General features: G+C 39.0%; 1 protein-coding gene across 1 annotated transcript in view; it reads right to left on the reverse strand.

Annotated features, from left to right (window-relative positions):
* Positions 1-23,701, reverse strand: part of LOC114666835 (uncharacterized) — a 117,028-nt gene that overhangs the window by 15,766 nt on the left and 77,561 nt on the right. The window contains exons 3-10 of the mRNA XM_051920134.1: positions 16,996-17,140; positions 16,537-16,610; positions 14,573-14,691; positions 8,217-8,304; positions 7,797-7,945; positions 7,208-7,292; positions 3,831-3,952; positions 3,570-3,719 (exon numbers count right to left, since the gene is read on the reverse strand). Coding sequence (XP_051776094.1) covers positions 3,570-3,719; positions 3,831-3,952; positions 7,208-7,292; positions 7,797-7,945; positions 8,217-8,304; positions 14,573-14,691; positions 16,537-16,610; positions 16,996-17,140 — 932 coding nt within the window. The remainder of the gene's footprint in view (positions 1-3,569; positions 3,720-3,830; positions 3,953-7,207; positions 7,293-7,796; positions 7,946-8,216; positions 8,305-14,572; positions 14,692-16,536; positions 16,611-16,995; positions 17,141-23,701) is intronic.

Below are 23,701 nucleotides of genomic sequence, written 5' to 3' on the forward strand. Positions count from 1 at the left end.
CGGATTACCAGTGGAGAGCCCCAGAGTGACACGGGCGAGCGCTCCGTATTAAACATGCGTCATCCTCACACCTGGCTGCCCAGCGGACACGGGTTCAAAAACGCCGGAGGTAGGCGAACGAAGCGAGCAGGGGGCGAAGCCCCCTTGTACTGTATATAGTAATGTAAGACATAGGTGGACTACCATCCCAGCCATAACTGATGAAGTGTGTTTCTAAAGCAGTGATCGTCTGGCTGGATAAATATTCTGGTTTGAAATATGGATGCTCCCTTTCCTTGTTAGGAGGACCTAATGAATGGACAGCACAGACAGATCGACATCCCGGCTAGGATTGTTGCTGTTCTCTTTCGTGATTAGGAGACCAGTATAATTGGAAGACAGGGGTAGTCTGCCCCTCAGTACACTGGGTGGCAGTATCCCCTTAGACATAGCTCCCATTTGTACATCTTCAAAGCTGCATGGGAGTTGTAGTTCTGAAGGGCAGGGGTCCATGGGTGCTGCTGGAGGAAACTTTTGGGAATAGGCTTCCCAGGTTTCACCTGACCTGGAAATATCTTTTGGCTATGACACTGTGGCTTAAAACAGAGCCCTCCAATCCATCCATGGGATTTAGACTGAAGGCAGGAGGAAGGCAACGCTTGCCTGGGAAGAAGTGGAGGACAAAAGAAATTAAAAGAATACTGTATTTGGTGAAAAAGTCTGTGAAAAGTTATTTTTGATCAAAATAAGAGTCTATTTGAACCCAGGAGCTGTGTCTGTGTAGTTGTAGTCTGAGAGTTGGGGCCTGTAATGCCCCCTAGTGTCCACAACATATACCGTTTATATGCTACATAGAGTATATGGATCATAACTGAAAGGCCATCCTATCTTTTGTCAAAACCTAATCATAAACCAAAAATCAAAGCCAGAAAAGGGACTTCTAACACTAGGAACAAGCAAAAATATCTTTATATATATCCACAAACCTTGGATGACCAGGAAGTGCACGACACTGACCTTTAATTCCTTCCCATAATGATGTCAGCACTGTGCACCTCCCAGTATTGTTGCATTGTAGCAAATGCTGCTTAAAATGGCAGCACCCATGAAAACCAAGGCGGTGTCAGAAAAAGACACCAAAAGTCTGTAAATAACTTTCAGCAAGAAAACAGTGTCAGAATTGAACTCTGTGACTACAAAAATCTAAAAATTAATAAAAAATACAGCAAAATAGGTGTAGAAAAAGTGTACAAAAATTAGCACTGATTATCAATCATAACAATATCTGCTTGTGCCATGGTGGGATTCGCCCTCCGAAGCCTATTTACAATGCACTCCTTGGTTGGACTCGAATGATTACTATAAGAAGTCTTCGAATTTAACTGAATTATTCAATTGGCTGTCAGTGTAGCCCAATGTACCCAATCACAAACTGAAAGACCTTTTTCTTTTTTACTTTCTTTTATACATAGTATAGAGAAAACATAAGAATCGGGAAATAATTTGACCTCGAAATTTTGATGATTCTTGATGTTTTAGACCTTCCTGTGTCAGAAAATACCATTTTTGAAACTCTGTCTGTGTCTGTGTGTAAACACGATAACTCGAAAACACTTGGACCTCGGTCACTGAGATTCTGTACACCTGCTTTATATCAAAAATAAGGAATCCTATCAACTTCTGGGCCACTTCTACCAACCAGAAGTGCTACTTTAACTGAATTCTTTCGTGAATTAAAGTAAGACTATGGTTATAATTACAGATAGATGATTCAAATTTTGTATAGATATTTATAATGATAAAAATCAGACAGATATGAAATTTGAAAAAAATCACTCAGCTGGAAGTAGTATTTTATCTAAACAACCATCCAAATTTCTTGTATCATGGAAATATAAATGTTTACACAATATAAAAAGCTGTACTCAATATAACACATATTCTTTCATTAACTATTATTAATTTTATTTTAATTTTAGTTTAACAATAACATGTAAACATTAAACATGCCATGTAAATATAAAGATGTAAAGGGAACAATAAGTGAATTTCCCATTGGGATTAATAAAGTATCTATCTATCTATCTATCTATCTATCTATCTATCTATCTATCTATCTATCTATCTATCTATCTATCTATCTATCTATCTATAAGCTGCTGTGTCCCTATCGTGTTCCTGGTAATAGATTTAATTTTATGATTTTTTTTTAATTTCCGTCATCATCATAATTAAATTTAGCTAAATGCAGTTTTACCTATAGCAATTTATTGCAGCAAATATTATACAATACTAAAACTTTTTCAATGTTTTTAGGTGACTATAACTCTTTTTATGTTGCACGTCATCTAGGTAATGCATATGTGATCATGAAAAAATTCCAGCACCATTTTTGACCTTCCTAAGTGCAAAAATATCATTTTAATAAAATCTTTGATTATAAATAGTGATAAATGATTGCGTATTGATGTAACCAATTCATTATGATGAGAAACAAAGACATATGCTATTTAAGAAACATTGTGAAACTAGAAGTGGTTCAGATGACCTTTTCCTCTATCTCAGTATACGAGAAATGTCGAGGGGAGCACACTCCCGATTTTTTTTAATTTATTGTTGAGCAGTAATAAAAATATTATGTCAAGTTATTTTTTTTCATACAAGTTAATGATCTAGCTTTTTACAGTCTTATATGTGAGACATTCAGGGGAGCATACTCCATAACAGGGCTTTGGAATTGGAGGTGGAAACAGTTATTGGGTTACTGGAGATGGAGATGGTAAAAATATACTCAGACTAAATGTAAATTGTGATATAATATGTTAAAATTTCCAACTTCCATCTATCCATCCATTATCCAACCCGTTATATCCTAACTACAGGGTCACGGGGGTCTGCTGGAGGCAATCCCAGCCAACACAGGGCACAAGGCAGGGAACAAACCCCGGGCAGGGTGCCAGCCCACTGCAGAATTTCGAATTTCAAATATACTAATTCAAATAACCAATTTTTTTCTTCCAGTCATTTGATAAAAATATAACCTTTTTAAATTTTGCAAGCTTTGTCTTTAGTTTAATGTTGCACAATGTTTGTAACTTCTTTAATAAGTCAATAAATAAATAAAGACACAACGACAGCTTTTAAACACAAACTTTAACAGGTTAGGGTGTTTAAAAAGTAGCCTGATGATTCATGTGGGCAGTGATAAAATGATTTGTATCTTGTGTGCTGCCAGTCAACATAGTAAATGCACTACCATTCAAAAGTTTGATATCACATTATACAGGAAAATCGATGGAAGCACACTCCCGATTTTTCTTTTACTTTTTTAAAATGTACCTAATAGTCATCATTGGGGAAAGATTTTCTAACTCGTGTTCTAACTTGCCACCTAATCACTGTTCATCCAAAGCTAAGCTCTGGAGTATTTAAAGCTTTAAGACAAAGGCAAGAAAACACTCTGATTTTATATAATGTACATTATACATTATGGACTCCACAAATGTTCAGACAGCAGAGCTGTGCCCCCCACACAGCATCCCAAGAGCTCTGTGTGCCTCCTTACTTTTAGTACAAGAACTTTTACATACCAGTAGTCAGAATGCAGAAGTTTCAACCGTGGCTTTGCCAGCTTAATTTGTCTTTCTTTTATCACAAAGGTCAACACCTCTTCATCAGATAAATGCCTGTGGGGCTGAGCTCCAAATTCAAACAGTTCCCAGATTGTCACGCCGAGCGACCTGCCAGGACAGACATGTTCACATTAAGATGTAACAGTGAGTCCAGGTGCTCTCACTCCCCCAACTCCCTCTTTAACCCCTGTGTGTGAAGACCCCACACTCTCATCTTACCACACATTGCTCTCCTTGCTCTGATCGGTCACCACCACGTTGCCATGGAACTCGTCCAAAATTTCTGGTGCAATCCATCGAAGAGGAATCCACAATTTATCTGGTGTGAGATAGTAATCTTCCTGAAGAAGATAGGTGGAAACACAATATAATATTACTCCATTTTGGGGTTTGACATGGTGCTTAAACTCAGCTCTGATTTCAAATTCCTGGAATTTTTAGGTTGCTTATTTGATCCCTTGGCTAGTGTAAGGGGAAAAGTGCTTGAAACTGTTTGCCTTTTTATTTAGGACATTCTGACATCATTTGTACCAGTGCATTTTAATTAGAGCTCATATAACATTTTATCTTCATATTTTTGTTTTCTAATAATTTACATATAACAACAACAACATTTTATTTCTTGTATATGCCCAAATTATACATGAAATGCATCAATTGTCTTTAACAGACCCTGTTTTTTGATATAAGGAATCATATTTCCATGAGCCAGATATTATGCAAGACTTTTAAATGATTAACTATTTTGGGTCCTTTTGGATGGTACATAATAGCACAGGGATGATTAAGGAACGTGCCATTTATCTGTGTGTTGACTGGCATAATTGAAATGCTTCATAGCTGTTATAGGACAGTATATGAACCTAACTGAGGAAAGGAAGCTATTCTGGTCAGATGGATCAGTCTTGCTATGGAGAACTCAGCTGCTCACATGACAAGGCTCCACCACGTGGTGTAAATATGATGTCCATTTTCAATTTTATTTACAACAGTCACTCGTGACTCTTCTTTATTTACTGAGTATTTTGCCTGACTCTAATCATCTCATAGACTGTGATGTTACATCATGTTATACTGTGTTATGAGATGTGATGCTATGTCATGCAACTCATTTACAGTGATGCCTCACTGAAGGATGTGAGTAACCATTCGTTACGAGTTTCATCACTAGTTTATTCCTATTACTAGTTCTTCTATCTTACTTTCCATTGTGTAACAACGTAAGTAATCCAAGAAATGCTGACAAGTCACCTCTGCAGTCCTCAAAGAAGAAAGACAAACCCTGCATATATGAAACAGAAAGAGGAAAGAAAACAAAATACAAGGTGTGTGGTATATGGTGAGCAAAAGACAATGAGCAAGGGCAAGAAAGAAGAAGCCTTTAGGAAAACCACAGCAAAGAACGATAGATAGATAGATAGATAGATAGATAGATAGATAGATAGATAGATAGATAGATAGATAGATAGATAGATAGATAGATAGATAGATAGATAGATAGATAGATAGATAGATAGATAGATAGATAGATGATGAAAGGCACTATATAATAGATAGATAGATAGATAGATAGATAGATAGATAGATAGATAGATAGATAGATAGATAGATAGATAGATAGATAGATAGATAGATGATGAAAGGCACTATATAATAGATAGATAGATAGATAGATGTGAAAGGCACTATATAATAGATAGATAGATAGATAGATAGATAGATAGATAGATAGATAGATAGATAGATAGATAGATAGATAGATAGATAGATAGATAGATAGATGTGAAAGGCACTATATAATAGACAGATAGATAGATAGATAGATAGATAGATAGATAGATAGATAGATAGATAGATAGATAGATAGATAGATAGATAGATAGATAGATAGATAGATAGATAGATAGATAGATAGATAGATAGATAGATGATGAAAGGCACTATATAATAGATAGGTAGATGGTGAAAGACACTGTATAATAGATAGATAGATAGATAGATAGATAGATAGATAGATAGATAGATAGATAGATAGATAGATAGATAGATAGATAGATAGATAGATAGATAGATAGATAGATAGATAGATAGAGAAACTCAAAAATATAGATACAAGAATTAAAAACAAAATAATAAAACTACTGTCTTAGCTAAAGACAAGAGGGCAGTCCCAGTCCTGCCATTATAAAGTTGTATTACCGTAGGTATGAAGGAGTCCCAGTAACGTTTCTTGACCCACTTCTACTGAATAATTTCTTGGTTGAAAGTTCTTGATGTTGGTGTGTCAGATAGAGGATGTGCAGCATTGTTCATATTGGCACTCAGTTCTGTTTTAATTCTGTCCTTCACTACACATAACTAAGCTTGCCCTTTAAATTGACTTGTTGATTCGATGGGCCTCTCTTGAAGTTATGTTAGCAGCCCAGCCCAATACAATGTAGAAAATGGCACTGGCCATCACAGAGTTGTAGATGTGAAGGATGTCACAATCCACATGAAAGGAACATAGTCTACTAAGAAAAAAAGAGGCTTCTCTGCCCATGACAAATCTTACTCTAAAATTAACTTTTTTTATAGATGTTTTTGATGCATTATTTTTTACTTTCTGTTTATTGTATTGCTGTGAAAGTGTTGTTACCTCAATGCCATGTTGGTTAGGTTTTTGCCATTTATCTGTGGTATGAGCACTATTGTTTATAGCGATGGCATCATCTGATTGCTAAGCACGTGATTGGGCATTGTTTTGTTTTGTCCCCACTATTTAAATCAGCAGAGTGTAGTGTATCAGAGCATTGGATAAATTCTAAAAAGAGAGAGTTGTAGTTCGGCCTGACAGAAACCTTTCTGAAGGGGGGGAACTGGGCCAGGGCAGTTAGCCGGTCTGTTTTAGGACATGGAGCTGGTTACATATAAGGCCTGCCAACTAATCTACCTTGCATGTCTTTTGATGTGGGTAGAAAGACAGTATACAAAGCAGAAAAACTCACATTTGGGAGAACATGAAAACTCTGCACAGATAATGGCCAGGCATGGAACATAAAACCAGAGGTCTAACGGTGCACTAGCTGTGCTGCTCGATGAATGTAATGTGACTGTAAGTCAAATCTGTGATTTCTGTTTAGGTTAGTGAGGTCAGGGATTAGCTTCAGATCTCTGCATGTCATATGAGTTTGGAGAACTCTAATAGCTGAACCTGATAAACTCTTAGAAGGAAAACTATATGTTGCTGGTGAAATACTCTACGCCTTCCTTCATCTTGAACTTTAATACAAAGAATGGCAAGAAAATACGCCTAAAAATGATGGTGGTGTGGTGGCACTTTGAGGTCTAGTAAGTTAGGAAGTAGATTTGAAATGCTAACATTTTTCCAGTTAACCTCTGTTTTAAAGATGACTGTGTTGTATTCTACATAGTGCAACCCACCATAAAGGGAGCTATATAAAATGATGGCTCATAACTGTAATCTAACACAGGTTACAATTACCTGTCAATTCTTAGGATGCACAAAAAAATTGTATTGAGCAAGACAGCCACAGACATTCAACCAGATAGGCAGCACAAAGGCAAAGCACCTTGGACACGCACACCGGATGTACCTTATAGTGATTGTGTGACAGCCCGTAGTCTCCAATACGGACGGTGAGGTCAGAAGTCAGTAGACAGTTCCGGAGAGCAAGATCACTGCAAGACAGAGACAAAAAGGATAAAATGGAGAGAACCATTCATAGTGGTCTGTTAACCAGTTAACACAGAAGACCCATGAGAAGAGCAAAGCAAGCTGCAGGGTTAAAGTGCCACGAAGGTGGGGTACGGGAGAAGTTCAAGCAACACGTGCATAAGCAATGGGTGGCCTGTTATCATCAAAAGTGTTCTAATGTTTGAACATTGGGATTAACAGAAACATCAATAAAAAAAATCAACTAAGTCCAATGGGGAACCATTTTCAAGAAAGAATATTTTACTGGGCAAGAGTGGAGAACAGCAGACTCTATGGAAATGAGAAAAAAGAAACATTTTATACAGCAAGAAAGATGAAAATGATGCATTAAGTAACTATAAGGCCAGGAACAGTGAAGGATTCCCAATATAAGCATTGTGTTGATTATGGGATGGGATTATGTAAACCCATGGCTATAAAGGGCAGGCCAGCAGAGTTTTTGAACAAAAAATGCAAATAAACATTACCTGTGGATATAGTTGTTCTGGTGGAGATGCAACAGCCCTGATGTGATTTCAAACGCCATGCGCTGCAAAGTAGCAAGGTCTCGAGTCAGAAGGTCAGGAGTCATGCCATCGGATTTCCTCTGTGCTCGAAGGTATCGCTTCAGGTCTCCCTGAAAAAACGAGTGACATGCGTCCACAACGTGGATCAAGACGTGACTTGCCACCCACAATCCCCCCAGCACTAAGCTCAATCCACAATGGACATTATTACATCAGCCTCTTGTGCATACAGTCAATGCCATATATATAAATCACTCAAGTTACTAATGGATCAGCCTCCAGCTTCTTCCTGCCCTACATTTCTTTCTTAATGGCTCCCACATCACAAATGCATCCCCCTGCTAGATCAGCATCTCATTTGTCTTGAATTCTGTGACTCACCAGCTGACAGAACTCCATCACAAGTAAAAGAGGAATGGTGTCGCTGCACAGACCCAAGCACTGGAGAATATTGGGATGTCGGAGGCTCCTGCAGACAGAACAAAGACAATAGCAAAGTTAATGACCATTAATATCCAATAGGAGTGACACATCCACTTAGGGTGTAGAAGCAGAAGGTGAAAGCTGTCACAGGGCCAGGCTTCAGTGGGCTGGAATGCAAAAGTCCAGTAATCAGTGTGTGCTGCTCATTTGTGCTTAGCCCATACCGTGCTTGGCCTTTACCTCCATTTATTTGTCCAGTCTCTTGCCACACTCCTTTTGTTATGTCTCACATATTCATTGTGACGTGGACCACCGCTGTTGTAAGTAACCAGGCTCCTGACTTTTATGCTCATCTCGGTGATAGATGTGTTTCTGAACTTTGCTACATTCTGTGATTTTGTTTTGGTCCACAGTTTTTTTGTGTTTAGGCCATTTTTAAATGCACCCTCACCTGCTTCTTAAACTTCTATTTTTTTAACAGATCATTTAATGACCTTATGTCTATTATGGTACAGCTTCATTATCCTCTTGATTTCTACCCCTCTGATCATCCTTTTATCAATCTTGCCAGCCACTCTCACCATCTCAGAAAAAACTCCAGTAGGGTAACTATAAGTGACAACACGGAGACAAAGTTCAGTTAGAAGCAGTGCTGGGAATGAAGCGATAAGATGACCACACTGGGTTAGTGACCATGTCCACGAAAGACAACAGCTGCTGTAAACTCTGGCCTGCTTTAGGCTGTAATTTTATGGATTTGCTCAGTCTTTAAAGAAATTAATTTTCATTTTCATTGTTTTGACTCCATTTTTCTTGCCAGGTGTTGATGATATCACTGGCCTTTCCACGTTTTTTGGCTATTTTTGTGATGCTGTTTTATTTATAAGTATGCATAACTTCATGGCTACCATCTTATATAAGAGCAAGCCACATGTTAAAGGATATTGCAAACATTACTCAAAGTAAATATAAAATACACTCGACTTATTCTCAACTACCCATCTCCCGCAGCTCCACCCGTGTAGTAGTGAAACAGGACAAACTTTAAAAATCAATAAACAAAAAGGTATTGCTAGATAAATGAAGGTAAGGTACACTCCAAAACGCAGAAGTAGATCGACTCCCCACTCCTGACATCATGCTTCCCCTCCCCTCGGCCTGTTGCCTCTCTCTCGGATTAGCGCAAATATATCGCTCCTGCAAGTGAACTATGATTCTTAGCGCAATGAAAGAAGTCGCAAAATCAACCGGAATGCTCAAGCAAATTCTAGAAAAAAACCCATTCTAAATCCGTTAAGTAGTTCTCACATTCGCTAGTTAAGCGGAGGTAAGGTACACACCCTGAGGCTGGAGTGTGACTGAGGAGGGCACCCCCCCCCCCCCCCCTCCACTCGGCCCCCAGCTGCTCTCTCAGTTTCGCACAAATAAATCGGTACCGCAAGCAAACTATGATACTTAGTGTGATGAGAGAGGTCGCAAAATCAACCGGAATGTTCATGCAAATTATAGAAAAAGTCGTTCTCTCGTGAAAAGTGGACAGACACACATACAGACAGACTTTTTCTATATATGGAGATTTAGGTCTCAGAATTCTGGTTGATTTTGTACAAAATCCAATTGAAAGCTTCAGAGGTTAAAAGACAGATAAGGAGAGAATAGGCTGAGGTCATCAGTGGAGTCTGTTAGTGCATGTGCCACAACACTTTATAATTTAAATGAATGGCAATGGGTCCGATACAGTATACTGTATAGAGTACGCTTGCTAAATTGACAAGTGTCCAGCAATTGTTGGGATAACAAATACTGCAAGTGTAGCAAATCATTTCTCAAAGTTGTGGACAATCTTCAGAATCTGACAAAAAACTTGGAAAACATAATAGCAGCTTTGGCGTCAATAATTTTATGTTGCTATTAAGACCACTTCTGGAGCACTGCATGTGCTGTTCTGTTCAGTATGCTACAAAAAAAGACATAACAGCACTAGAGACTGTGGAGAGAAGAGCAACCACATCCATGCTAGGGCTGCTCTGTCATCCAAAGGGACATCCTTGTCTTCTTCTTTCCCTCTGGCTTCTCCCATATTTGAGGTTGCCACAGTGGAGGTACGTCTATCATTTCCATGGTATTCTATTTTTAGCCCTTTCTTTTCCACTATTATTATATTATAATATCGCCTGCATTTCCTTCACTACCACATCCTTCCATCTTGTTTGTGGTCACCATCTCCATTTTTCTTCTTGCTCTTGTTGTTAAGGTTGACATCAAAATGCAACCAAATAATTAGGATGACCAGGAGAGGAGCTATAAAACAACCAATGAATCATAACAAGAATACTATTAGAGAGATCTACAAACCCAAAACATAATGCAAAAATCATACTAGAAAAAAGTAAAGCAAACGTCTTTAGATCTTAACAATGTATTTTTAAAAACGAAAAAATGCAAAGGTGTATCAAGAATTCATCAATTTCAGATACTCACATAGATCTTTAAGCCATCAAGCTTAGGTTATAATTCATGAAACTTCTGGAACTGCTCTCCGTGACAATCACAAACATGAGAAAGCTACTGTGTCACCAAATCCTGGCAAACAGAATTAATGACGTTCCCTTTTCATCATTTAAATACAGTATATAGCACATTTCCATGCAAATGATGTGGCTCAAAGTGCTTTACAAGAGGAAGAAAGAAAAGTTTATAAAAAATAAAAATATAAAAATAAGATTACGCAATACTAAATAACAAAGAACAAAGTAAGGTCCGATAGCTGGGAGAACAGAAAAAAATTTAAAAAGTGCCACTAAGGTGGGGTATTGGAGAAATTCAAGCAACAAAAGAGACCCTCTTGACACATGTATAAGCAATGGGTGGCTTGTTCTTGTCAAAAGTGTTCTAACTTTTCAAAAATAAATAATATACATTGTAATGGATGGCATGCAGAGACTGGCATCCCAGCCAGGACTGAACAGGTATCCTTCACCGTTTGGGAGGCCGATATAACGGAAGGACTCCTTCAAGACACTTTCTCCCCCAAACGTTAAGTGGCAGCCTTCCAGGTTTAAGATTCCTACACAGACTCCTGCAGGGCATGCTGGAACCTGTAGTCCCATGATGCAGCCCTGTGGGGTTTTGTGGGAGCCACCGGGGGGAGCTGAAGGGATTAACAATCCCTACTTTGTGGGACTTCTGATTATCCCAGTAGTATTCCCTGATCCAAGATAAAAGGGACCATTCGACCTCATCCAGGTGAGTTGGAGTCGGGCAGAAGTGGACAAAGCTCGCCTGGAGGACTGGAAGAAGAAGGAGGAAAGGAGCAAATTTGGAATTGTGTTGATTTATGTTATGGTTGCAGCCTTTTGACAAGGTAACTGATATAAGAAAAGGTTTTATTTTACAGGAAACTGGTGTCTGTGAAGTTGTGTCTAAAGTTTGGGGAGATGTGACCCTACTGGTCACAACATATATAACAAAAAAATAAATAGACACAAGAAACAAAAATTAAATATGCGCCTTGAGAGCAACTATTAACACTTCCCTCCATACATCTCAAGTCCCCTATGTACTGCCAGGCAAGGCAGACAGCCAAGAAGTTAGGAAAAGAACCAGGAGCTGGGAAAACGCTGAAACAAAGTTTAGGGATAGGCTATGGTCAAAGCCAAGGAAGTCAAAAACGATACGAGTACCTAAACCAATTTGTTTGCCAATGTTGCCAAATTCTGCTTGCCAAATAATAAAATTAAAACTCTGAAAACAACTAGTGAGCTGCAACAAATTCAGAACCCTGGGCAACGGAAGATGGCAGATGCATAGCAACTATAAGCAAAGCAGCTCAAAATAATGGCACTCCATAAGGAAAACAAATTGATAGCACGTCAAAACTCAAAATGTTTTTCACACACGGAAAATTACTACAGGTAAGAAAAGGAGTTTCATATATGGAGAAACCCTTAAAAACATAGAAATAGATTGAATAATTAGGGAGAAAAATGAGAAACGAATCATATTCATGACAACCTGGAGTCTTCCTGCCATCCTCTTCAACAGAATCCTTTTCAATTTTAAACATCCCCTAAAGAAATTAAACGTGTTTATTGTTGAGCAGAGAAGGCCCTTGCAGGGCTCAGATAAGAACAACCCGACAAAGTCTTTGAGTCACCTAGCGAGTTGAGGACACCTATTGGGAATTATCAGGAAGTACATTCAAGAGGGTCTCCATGGCGCACGTCTACACACTGTGGGTTGTGGAAAACTGGCACAAACTACTGAGTTTCAGAGGTGACAAGAGCTTTTTGAAAATGTCTGGATTAAACAAAAAAGCTTGAAGAACTGAATTGTCTCATCTATAAATTTGTTGGTGTTTTCCAGAAATTCAGAAACAAAGGGGTAAAATCTAATCAAGTAAATCGATTAAATGTGTGAAGATCCTGTAGTTGCATATCCCAATGTGTTGGCCTTCTTGACAATCCCTCTTCATGACTTATTACTAATGCCTAGATAGAGTTTGACAAAATATCCATAGAAAGGTCACAGCTCCTGATGTAACTCAGTGACGGACCGTGCATTTCACACCTAGGCCTTCAGTAGTGCTCCGTCTGAATCAACCCGCCCCTCAAAAACTAATTCATGGTTATAAAAACCATGTTAATATGCAGAAATACAGTATAAAGAGCCGTTGCATCGCAGATAGATAACTCCTGTAGCCACAATAAATGCCTTTATTGAATAGACAAACCAGGGGTGAACAAGTTCCTTTCTACTGCAGCTACAGCCGCGACACACATAAAAAACATCAATAATAACTCAGAAACTTGCAATATTATTTAGGAAAATCGCAACATTTTACTCACCAAAAATTCGGATTATTTGTAAACAAAATCCATCCTCCTCTCTTTCCTCAAAAACAGTTCAATTACTCTGTCGTACAGATTATCCGTGCGCTTCAGTTCCATCACGAAGTCCCTTTCTATCGCCATCGAAGCTAATGTTGAAAGTCGAATCTGCTCTGTCGTATTTCTGGCATAAGTTTTAATTCACTTTAGGGCTGAAAATGTCCGCTCGACAGAAGCAGTGGACACAGAAATGGTCACCGCCAAACATACTAATGTGTACAGCTGCCCCACGCTGACATTCAGATTTTTCTGATGAAGGGAGTCAAGGAGATCAGTGGGAGATTTTCCTGCAAAATCATCCATGGCATACATTACAGTCAGTTCTGTTTTTAGCCGAGACAGATCAAAAAGTGCTCCGTGGCTCTGTGTTAAACTGGAGAAGGCTGCATGCGGGAAATCTTTCTTGTATTCCCGAAACTTCTGGGGGTCGAGGAGCGTGACAAACATCAGTTTTTCGTGGTCTTGAAATCTGGTCTGTGTCTGGCAAATAATATTGTCCAGAATCCTGCCATGGAGTTGGCGGTAGTGCACGTGAGGATCTTGCGCTTGACCAATTCGTGCGCTCAGAGCGCCTGCGGTGCATTCAGTGGCCTCGTAGAGTTCCTCGTATCGGCTTCTATCTCGCTCAACAGCGTCACAGAACTCCTTTATCCTAGCCAGACAAAACTGCACATCCAGTTTTTTGTCCTGTAGTATTGAAAAGAGCACGTCTGAATACTCAAAAATGCCTTTGAATGTGTGAAGCAAAAAAGAAAACTCAAAATCATCCAGACGTGCTTTAAATCCATCAGCAGAGCGCACTGTGTCTTCATCATACTCGTCATGATGCTCCAGAATGTGATGAAACAGTTCCTTTAGAGCATCTCTCTTCTCTATCCAATCAATGGGTCTGAATACGGTGACTTTGCCGTACGCCTGCTAGAGGGCCCTAGTGAAACCAACTCAAAATCTGATTGGTTGAATTCAACATTTATTTTGTATTAGAGGGCCTGCAGAATGGATTGTGAAGGCCTCCGGGCAGACTTCTTTGACTTTGACCCTGCCTGGCAACAAATGATGGCTGAAATGTGATTGGTTAAATGCTTTAATACGAAAATACATGTCTGGAAGCAGCACAACCATCGGAAACGCTATGAAAGGAAGCGGACAGACTATTTGGAATTATTTAATAAGTATTCATGGACAAAATATAATTAACATCAGTTTGTGATTCAGATATTTTTTGTAGGCCAGCAGAGAAGGCCTTGCAGGCCCTGACGGTCTGCCACTGATGAAACTATGTAAACATGAAAGGTGCAGGTTTTAGCACTTTAGTCTGTGATGGAAATGCTGAGTATAAACCAAATTCATATTTTTAGAACGTTGAAGATAGCACCTATACATCCAGTGGAGTAACACTTATGGCATCTAAATTGGGACACTTACCGGTAAGGCTGAGCCTCAGTGAGGAATTTCCGCTGTTCCAGAGGGCTAGCACTGACCCTCAGCTCCTTGACCACAGCCTGTGCTGGACTTGAGTCTGAAAAAATCTCAGCCAGGATGACCTATGGAAGAAATGACAGAAAGTTTGCCTCATTGAAAGTTTGCTAGCTGACCTGTTTTGGTGTCATGTCTCCTCTATCTAGTCCACAGCTACAGGATCCATGTGGTTTTCCACTGACTTCTGGATACAGTATGGCTCAACAAAAGAGCCTTATTTGCTGAGGCTCCGAGTTCTAAACCACATGTGAAAAAGTAAGTCTACCACCCTGGAAACTGTCTATTTTTCTGATATATTTGAATAGACAAACATTACAACTTCATGCAAAAAAGTGCTTAACGATAAACGTGATATGCTTGAGTCAAAGCACAAGGAAAATATGCCTTTTCAGTCATTTATTCAACAAAAATATGAATAGATATAATGGTCTACTGGGGAAATATAAGTCCACCCTTGGCCTCAGAGGCTGGAATTGCCTTCTTTAGCAGAAATGACTTGTTGTATGTGTTTTGCATAACAGCCCAACAGTCTGCAATCAACTCGGTGAAATTTCTGACCACTCCTCCATGAAAAATTCTTTCAGTTGCAAAATATTTGTGGGCTTTCTTGCATGTACTGACCACTTCAAATCCCCCCACAACATTTCAGTGGGATTCAAATCAGAGCTTTGAGTAGGCCAGACCATAACCCTTCATTTTTTCTTTTGAGCCATTCCTTGGTGGATTCGCTAAGATCATTATAGTGATGAAATGTTCATTTCCAGGTCAACTTCAACTTTTGGACAGATGGCCTCTCATTCTCCTCAAGCACACTTTGATATGACGCACAATTCATAGTTGATTTGATAACTGCAAGCTGCCGAGGCCCTGAGGTAGCAAAACATCCTCAAACCATAACATTTCCACCACCATGTTTCCCAGTTGGTACAAGGTTCTTCTCCTGAAATGCTTTCTTCATTTTTTCTACTTTTACTGTGGCTAAACAACTGTATCGTTGTTGATCTACCTGTCTGGAGCACATTGTTCCAGAAGGCCTGGTCTTCTCCTAGATGTTCAATGGTAAACTGTAGTCTTGTTCTAGCATTCTCTTTGGACATCAAAGGCTTTGTCTCGGCACACATAACACACTTAATCTAGAACACCTGATTTGAATTTTATGGATTTTAAGTTAATTTTATTAATTTTTGATAATTTTGATTATGAGAATGAATACACCATGTCAATTTTATGAGTCATTTGCTCAAGTATATCTCCTTCATCTGTGGCAGTTTTCATGGGGTGTGCTTACATTTTCACATGACATTGAAGTGAAGCAAAGTGTTATGATGGCAGGATTTTTATCATCTAACAGTCTAGTGAATACACAGTTTAGTGTCTTATGTTCCATCAAACCTTCTTAGATGATTTTAGGGATGTGGTGCACCAGGTCCTATCTTGGCAGCACTGGGTGCCATGCAGAAAATAATAGTGAATGGAGTGCCAATCGATCACACACCCACCCAAACTCATACATACAGTGCCAGTATGAGTCACCAATTATTCTAACACACCTTGGGGATGTGGAGGAAAACAAATTTAGATACCAGCACAACATGCAAACTCTACATAGATGCTGAGTAGACTTGGATTTGAACCCCAGAGCTTTCAAGCTGTAAGGCCTATTCTAAGACGATGTCTCCATGTAATATTCACATTTGGATTTTAACCTCTGTTTGCTTTGAGTGCCATGCTGTGATCATCTCCTTCTGCGTCCCATCATTCAGGCCACAACACAGGAGGACAGGGCCTACACCATACAACGTGCTTTCCAACATTCACAGTTGTGCAGCCAAAGTTCAGGAAGCTGAATTCTGAGCAGACCAGACAGACTGTGTTTGCCTTTTCACTCTTCATCAGCTTTGTTGACTCACCTTTCCAAACCAACCATTGCCGATTTCCTGAAGGTAACTGAGACTGTGTCTGCTGAAGCCATGTGGACCTCCAACTGCATGAGAGAACAACAGGTACATCTGGTTACCTTTGCTGTTATTTCTCTTCTAAGGCTACTGTAACTAAAAGATGGGAAAATTATGACAGACGGGAGGATAGAGGTTGGGAAACATTTATCTGTTTATGACAGTGTTGAAAAATGTCACATGTGAGTATTTGTAAGAACCGTCCACTTTCTGGTAGTAAAGGCCACATAGCCTGGACTGAAGTGGCATCAGCTGTACTCCTGTGCCAAAAGTAATGATGACCCTTTAACCTCATTTTCAACTTGTATTAGAGCCATTGGCCCAACTACTTGTGATTAACATCTGAAGAACATCATGAGGCGTTTGATTGGATCTACAATGGGCCAACCTGGAGTTTGGATGTTTTAAACATACCAGCATTGGAGTGCAGGGAAGCTGCATTGCTGACATCAGACAGAGGCAGTATGTACACCTCTGGAATGGACTGTGAAGAGGAGCTGTCCTCAGCTGGGGGGCTGTAGTCACCTGAAAACTCATCACCATCAGGGTTGTCGAACTCCTAAAGGAGACAGACAAAATGTTGAGAGGCAATATAACACCCATATAAAACTAAACAAAAAAATATTAGGACATGATAAACATGGAGTAACACAAAGACAACAGCAAGTCTTGCTTGATGGTTAGGACAAAGTTACACAATATATGGCCTGTAACAGAAAAACACTCCGCCGGGATGGAAGCCCCACCCTTTGAAAAGTAACAAAAATTAATAGTCACTGCCACACAGAACCCATTCATTAGAAAGAAAACATGCTTCTCACTTAAATTATGCATGTACAGTATAATAAATTGACCACTCAGTCTCAAAGCTGTGTAATGCAATTCAGGGCCGTGGGGCCCAGCGACTATTCTGGCAGCACTGGGCACAAGGCCCTCACACTGGGGCCAGTTTAGGAGGGCATATTATCATTACCTGCATGTCTTTGGGGATCAGGGAGGAAAAATCCATGCAGATACACAGAGAACGTGCAGATTTGACATGGACAACAACCAGCTGTTGGTCCAAAGCCAAGATGCTGGACTCATAAACCTTGTAGTACCTTAGCGTAAAGCCCCCACAAGTGAAAGGATCCATTAACCTTCAGCTTGTGAAGACAAAGGGCAGATGAAGATCTGTTACAAATATATCAAAGCAAGCCAAATCCCAAAAACAAAAAATTTCAGAAAGAATGGTCAAACCCAGAGCATGAAGGTCAAAACCCAGGAAACATGCAACCACACAGGAAATCACAAGAAGTCGCCAAAACCACCAAGCGCATTCAGTTGATTTGTACCTGTGCTTGTTCTGTTATGTGCCTTGTGTTTTGTTGGTGGTCCCAAAAGAGGCAGGCCACTTGCTTATCATCATCAAGCGACTGTTTGTTTTTCTTCAGCTTTCTAGGGTTGAAGGCAGTCCCTAAGCAGGTAAAGCTGCCTCTTGGGGAACCACCGACAAAACACAATGAACATAACAGAACAAGCAGAGGTATATATAAACCAAAGTGTATGCAGAAAATATGTAAAAATAAAAACATATATTAACTCAAAAACCATAATAAAATACATAAACACATGTAAAACCATGTCCTGCTGTGGGTTGGCACCCTGCCCAGGATTGTTTTCTGCCTTGTGCCCTGTGTTGGCTGGGATTGGCTCCAGCAGACCCCCGTGACCCTGTGTTCGGATTCAGCGGGTTGGAAAATGGATGGATGGATGGATATAAAACCATGACAGCTGGATCTGAGAGGCAGAAATGCTAACCACTGGGCTACCCATGTACAGGTCACTGTGGCGATTTTCAAACTACCAGTATAAGACTTGCCAATTTTATTAGAGGAACATTACAGGTGGCACATCTGCCAACATATACCGTGCGCATAATGTACTGAGCAGCGTGGCAAAGTGCAAGCACAAGCAACATAAAGACATGCCTGTTCTCTTGGCATAAGGCTGAGGAAACCTGACTTCCCTGGAAACAGAAATTGGTAAAGCAGATGAGGTGGCCCATACATTGTTCATTTTACTATGAATCACATACAAATTGTCCACCCATGTGATAAGGCTTCGGACTGTAAGGCTGATGGCTTAGCATCCACATTGGTAATTAAGTAATCCTGAGGAAGTCACAGTAAGTGACATAACATAAATTGGTTGGGCCCACTATACCAATTAGCTATATAAACTAAGCTTTGTTATTGTTTTTTATATTACCAAATGGGTTACTCATTTAGATTTGTTTCAGAAAGGGCATTTGGATGTTAAGGACTGACTAACTGGTCAAACAGGACTTAGAAATGAAGATCTGCAGGCCTGTTTGGGTACTGTGACCCTTGAGAAAAAACAAATGAAGGAATAAACATCAACCATCAGCAACTTATTGAGATGAACTGGAGTGAGAGGGAGAGAGCACTGAAGGAAGGGACACAAGGGCCAGGTGAGAAGACATGTGAGCGGTCAACTGGTCAGCATGATTTCTATTACATTTTAGCCAAACACGTCTCCCTATTGCTTTTAATTTGTGTTCTTATGAAAATAAATGTTGCATAGTTGGTGGGATGACGGGAACAACTTTTTTGAGCCAAGGATTAGCTTTATTATCATACAATGCATTGTTAAAGGCAGGTGTACAGAACAGATGTTAAATAAATATATGAAAAGATGTGCAAATGGTACAGATCAGCCCTCATAAAGAACCCTGCACTGGGCAGAGTGGGCAGCTAAACTCTTGAATATGTGTGTGGATATGTTTTTCTTAATATAGTGCCCCTTATTGTAAACAGCACACACATGTTAAACATCATAATTCCAATGAAATCAGAGGACTGAGATACATAAAAAGAAGTGGTACAAGTAGAGAAGTATTAGCAGCGCAAATCTGATCATTTGGAAAAACAGCAGCTTTCTGCTCATAAAGTTCATATCGACACAAAAAAAAAATCTAACAAGCGAATCCACACATGTGCTAAATAAAATGCAAGATACTGGAGAGCACCAGTCTGCAAGGTTCAGGAAAATCCTTTATACAGCCAGTGAAAACAAAATGGAAGAGCTGTGAATGTCTGTGGAACTGAGCCTCAAGGTGAGTGATGGAGGACCTCACACCAAATGCAGCCCACCATCAGTTGAACCCAAATAAATTACTGTTTGAGCCACTGGTACAGTGAAGTTGATAGCACAAGACAGCAAAAATCAAAAGCTGGCAGACATAAATAATATATGAATAATAATATAACAATTAATAATGAATAATAATATAATGCAGTAGCATGCAAAAGTTTTGAGTCCCCTTGCTTAAAATGTCTGTTACTGTGAATAGTTAAGTGAGCAGAAGTTGGCCTGATCACCAAAAGACATAAAGGTAAAGATGACACATTTCTTTCTTTCATATTTTAAGCAAGATTACATTTTTATTTCCATCATTTGCAGGTACAAAATACCAAAAAAATGAAAAGTGCCTGAAGCAAAAGCTTGAGCATCCGACATGGTCAGTGCTTAGTAAGACCCCCTTTGGTGAGTATCACAGCGTGTAAACACTTTTTGTAGCCAGCTAATAGTGTTTCAGTTCTTACTTGGGGTATTTTCGCCCATTTATCCTTGCAAAAGGTTTCTAATTCTGCAAGATTTCTTGAGCCATCTTGCATGCACTGCTCTTTTGAGATCTATCCACAGATTTTCAATGATGTTTAGGTCGGGGGACTGTGTGGGCCATGGCTATACCATCTGCTTATGCCTCCTAAGGTATTCCATTGTAGATTCTCAGGTGTATTTCACATCATTATCTTGTTGTAGGACTCATCCTCTTTTTAACTTCACCTTTTTAACAGATGGTGTGATGTTTGCTTCCAGAATTTGCTGGTATACTTTATATTTGAATCCACTCTTCCCTCTACCAACGACGTGTTCCCTGTGGCACTGCCTACAACACAATCCCAAAGCCTGATCGATCCACCACCATTTCTAATAATTGCAGATGTGTTCTTTTCCTGAAATTCGGCACCCTCTTGTCTCCAAACATACCTTACACATTGTGGCCAAAACATTCTATTTTGAATTCATCAGTCCACAGGACTTGTTTCTAAAATGCATCAGGCCTGTTTGGATGTTCATTTGTAAACTTTAGGCACTGAAGTTTGAGGCTCAGATGCAGGAAAAGGTTTCCTTCTGTTGACTGTACCATGAAGGTCATATTTGTTCAGGTGTCGCTGCATAGTAGAACAGTCAAAGCACCACCACTCCAGAGTCTGCTAAATCTTCCTGAAGGTCTTTTGCCTTTCTTTAATTTGCCTTTCTAGTAATCCGATGAGCAGTTCTCTTAGAAAGTTTTCTTGGTCTTCTAGACCTCAACTTGACCTCCACCATTCCTGTTAACTTCAATTTCTTAATAATATAACAAACTGAGGAAACAGCTACCTGAAAACGCTGTGCTATCTCCTTGTAGCCTTCCTTTGCTTTGTGAGCATCAATTATTTTATTTTTAAGTGCTACTTAGAGGGGCCCATGGTTGCTGATTACTGGGACAAGATCTGAGGAGTCAGAGAATTTATACAGCTTTGAAATTTGCATCACCTGGGGCTTCCTAAAGATGACTGTGAACAAGCCATTGTCCTAATGGGCTAATGGAGATCTGAAACCACCTTAGGAAAAGTTATCTGAGACCTCAAATATCTTGAGGTGCCCAAACTTTTGCATGGTGCTCCTTTGCTTTTTTCACTGTACAGTTATACAAAACATAAACAATACACTAGACTTGCATAAAATGCAGAAAAGGAATGTGTCATCTTTAACTTGATGCCTTTTTCATCTTCTGCTCACTTAACTATTCACAGTAACAGACAATTCAAGCAAGGGGGCCCAAACTTTTGCATGCCACTCTTTATGAAAATTTACAGTGAGAACGCAGGTGGCAGTACAAAGAGAAGCAATACTGGCCCTTAACGTGATGATCATAGACCAGTCAAAGGGGTATCAGGGGGCTCACACAGGCACTTCCCTGTAGTTGCTAAGGTTTACAGGCTCATAATTTCATTAGAGTCACATGTGATGCACTTAACTCCACAAAACCGCTAGCTGGATTGCCTCTTCCATCTCTGAACAAAATTTCTCATTCTACTTGAGCTCTGAATGTATTGTAAAGAGGTATGCAAAAGTAAAATGTCTTCAGTAAAGATAAAAGGGTTATTCCAGAACTTTTGTAGCACTTGTAGAACCTAGCCAAGGATATCAAAAGTAATGAGATCTTTATTTCTACATTCAAATCATTTTGCTGCAGAAGATCACTGATTGGGTGATACTCTACTGTACGTTTTTACCTATAAAACAACTATAAAAATTAAAATAAAAAATCAGTCTTTGCCACTAAAATCCCATGGCATGTTCGAAAGTGTACAAAAGTCCAAATTTATAAAAAAAAATATAATGTAAAGAACATTTTAGAGGCTACCAGAAGGTCTTGGGCAGCTATAAAGGGATTATAGCCATTTATAGGTGAAAAGTAGGCTGCTTAGGTAAGAATAGAACAAAAAACAAATCCGGAGTGGTCTCCCCTAGAGTTTCTTGTATACTCAGATATAGGGATGGATATGAGGAGTAAACCGCAAGAAAATTATTAGATTTTTATATTATGTACATTAAAGAACCATCAACAACAAATCAAATAAAATTAATAATATATTGAACAATTATTATAAAAGAAAAGTTGCATGAATAAAAAAGTACCACTTCCGGTTAGCGTAAATAGCTCAAAAGTTGATAGAAATCTATGTTTTGTACCTAATACTTGTATGCAAAATTTGGTTGACCAAAGTGAAAGGGTACTCAAGTTATCTTGTTTACATTTCCCATTGGGATTAATAAAGTATCTATCTATCTATCTATCTATCTACACTCACACACAGACACGCACACACCGACACAGACAAACACACAGACATAATTCCAAAAATGGTATTTCCGGACTCAGGGAGGTCTAAAACATTCAGATTAATCAAAATCTCAAAATCAAATTTTTGGACGATTACAATACTTTCCCTACGAGAAAGTAAATCGGGCTCAGGGAGGTCTAAAACATCGAGATTCATCAAAATCTCGAAATCAAATTTTTGCTTTGGACGATTACAGTACTTTCCCTATGAGAAAGTAAATAAGACTCAGGGAGGTCTAAAACATCGAGATTCATCAAAATCTCGAAATCAAATTTTTGCTTTGGACGATTACAGTACTTTCCCTATGAAAAAGTAAATAAGACTCAGGGACTTCTAAAACATCGAGACTCATCAAAATCTTGAAATTAATTTTTTGGACAGTTACAATACTTTCCCTATGAGAAAGTAAATCTGACTCAGGGAGGTCTAAAATATCGAGATTCGTCAAAATCTCGAAATCAAATTTTTGGATGATTACAATACTTTCCCTATACTTTGTAGATGAGAAAGTAAAAAAGAAAACAAAAGCTACTCTTGAAAGAAAAAGTCATCCAGTTTTGACTACAGTTTGCCAAAAGGCATGCAGAAAACTCTAAGACACCGTGACCATCAGGGACTTGAGACTACTTTAATTGAATGGCATGTCAAAGGATTTTAGTGACATTGCATATGAGACGTAAAACATAGCCAAGGTCATTGCATTAAAGGACAAGAGCTTATTAGATTGAAGGAAGCACAATGAATCACTGTATCACATAAGATAACATGGATTGATATATTTACTTCAATGCTGAAGTGAAGCTGGTTTAGATGGTGCTCATTGTGAAAGTGACTGTATAAAAGACAGAATCAAAGTGGATGACTTCGAAGATCACATATTCTCTTACTTTCAATTAAGATCAGAAGAGGAGAGCCCCTCAGAACAGCATTGAACACCATAGACCTAAATTGACCTAAAATGCTCTATCTTCGGTATTCAGGGAAAAGTAGAGTATATTTATTTATTATTTGTATTTATTTTAGTGAACAAGAATTCAATATGCATTCCGCTTATGTTCCTAGAAGGCCTATTCTGAGCTACACAGTAAGGCTTTGGTGGAATTAGATGCTAAAGCCATGCATGGCCACTGATAAATTCACCCCTTAGTTTTTAGAATTAC

The sequence above is a fragment of the Erpetoichthys calabaricus genome, chromosome 16 (assembly GCF_900747795.2).
Source record: "Erpetoichthys calabaricus chromosome 16, fErpCal1.3, whole genome shotgun sequence".
NCBI lineage: Eukaryota > Metazoa > Chordata > Cladistia > Polypteriformes > Polypteridae > Erpetoichthys > Erpetoichthys calabaricus.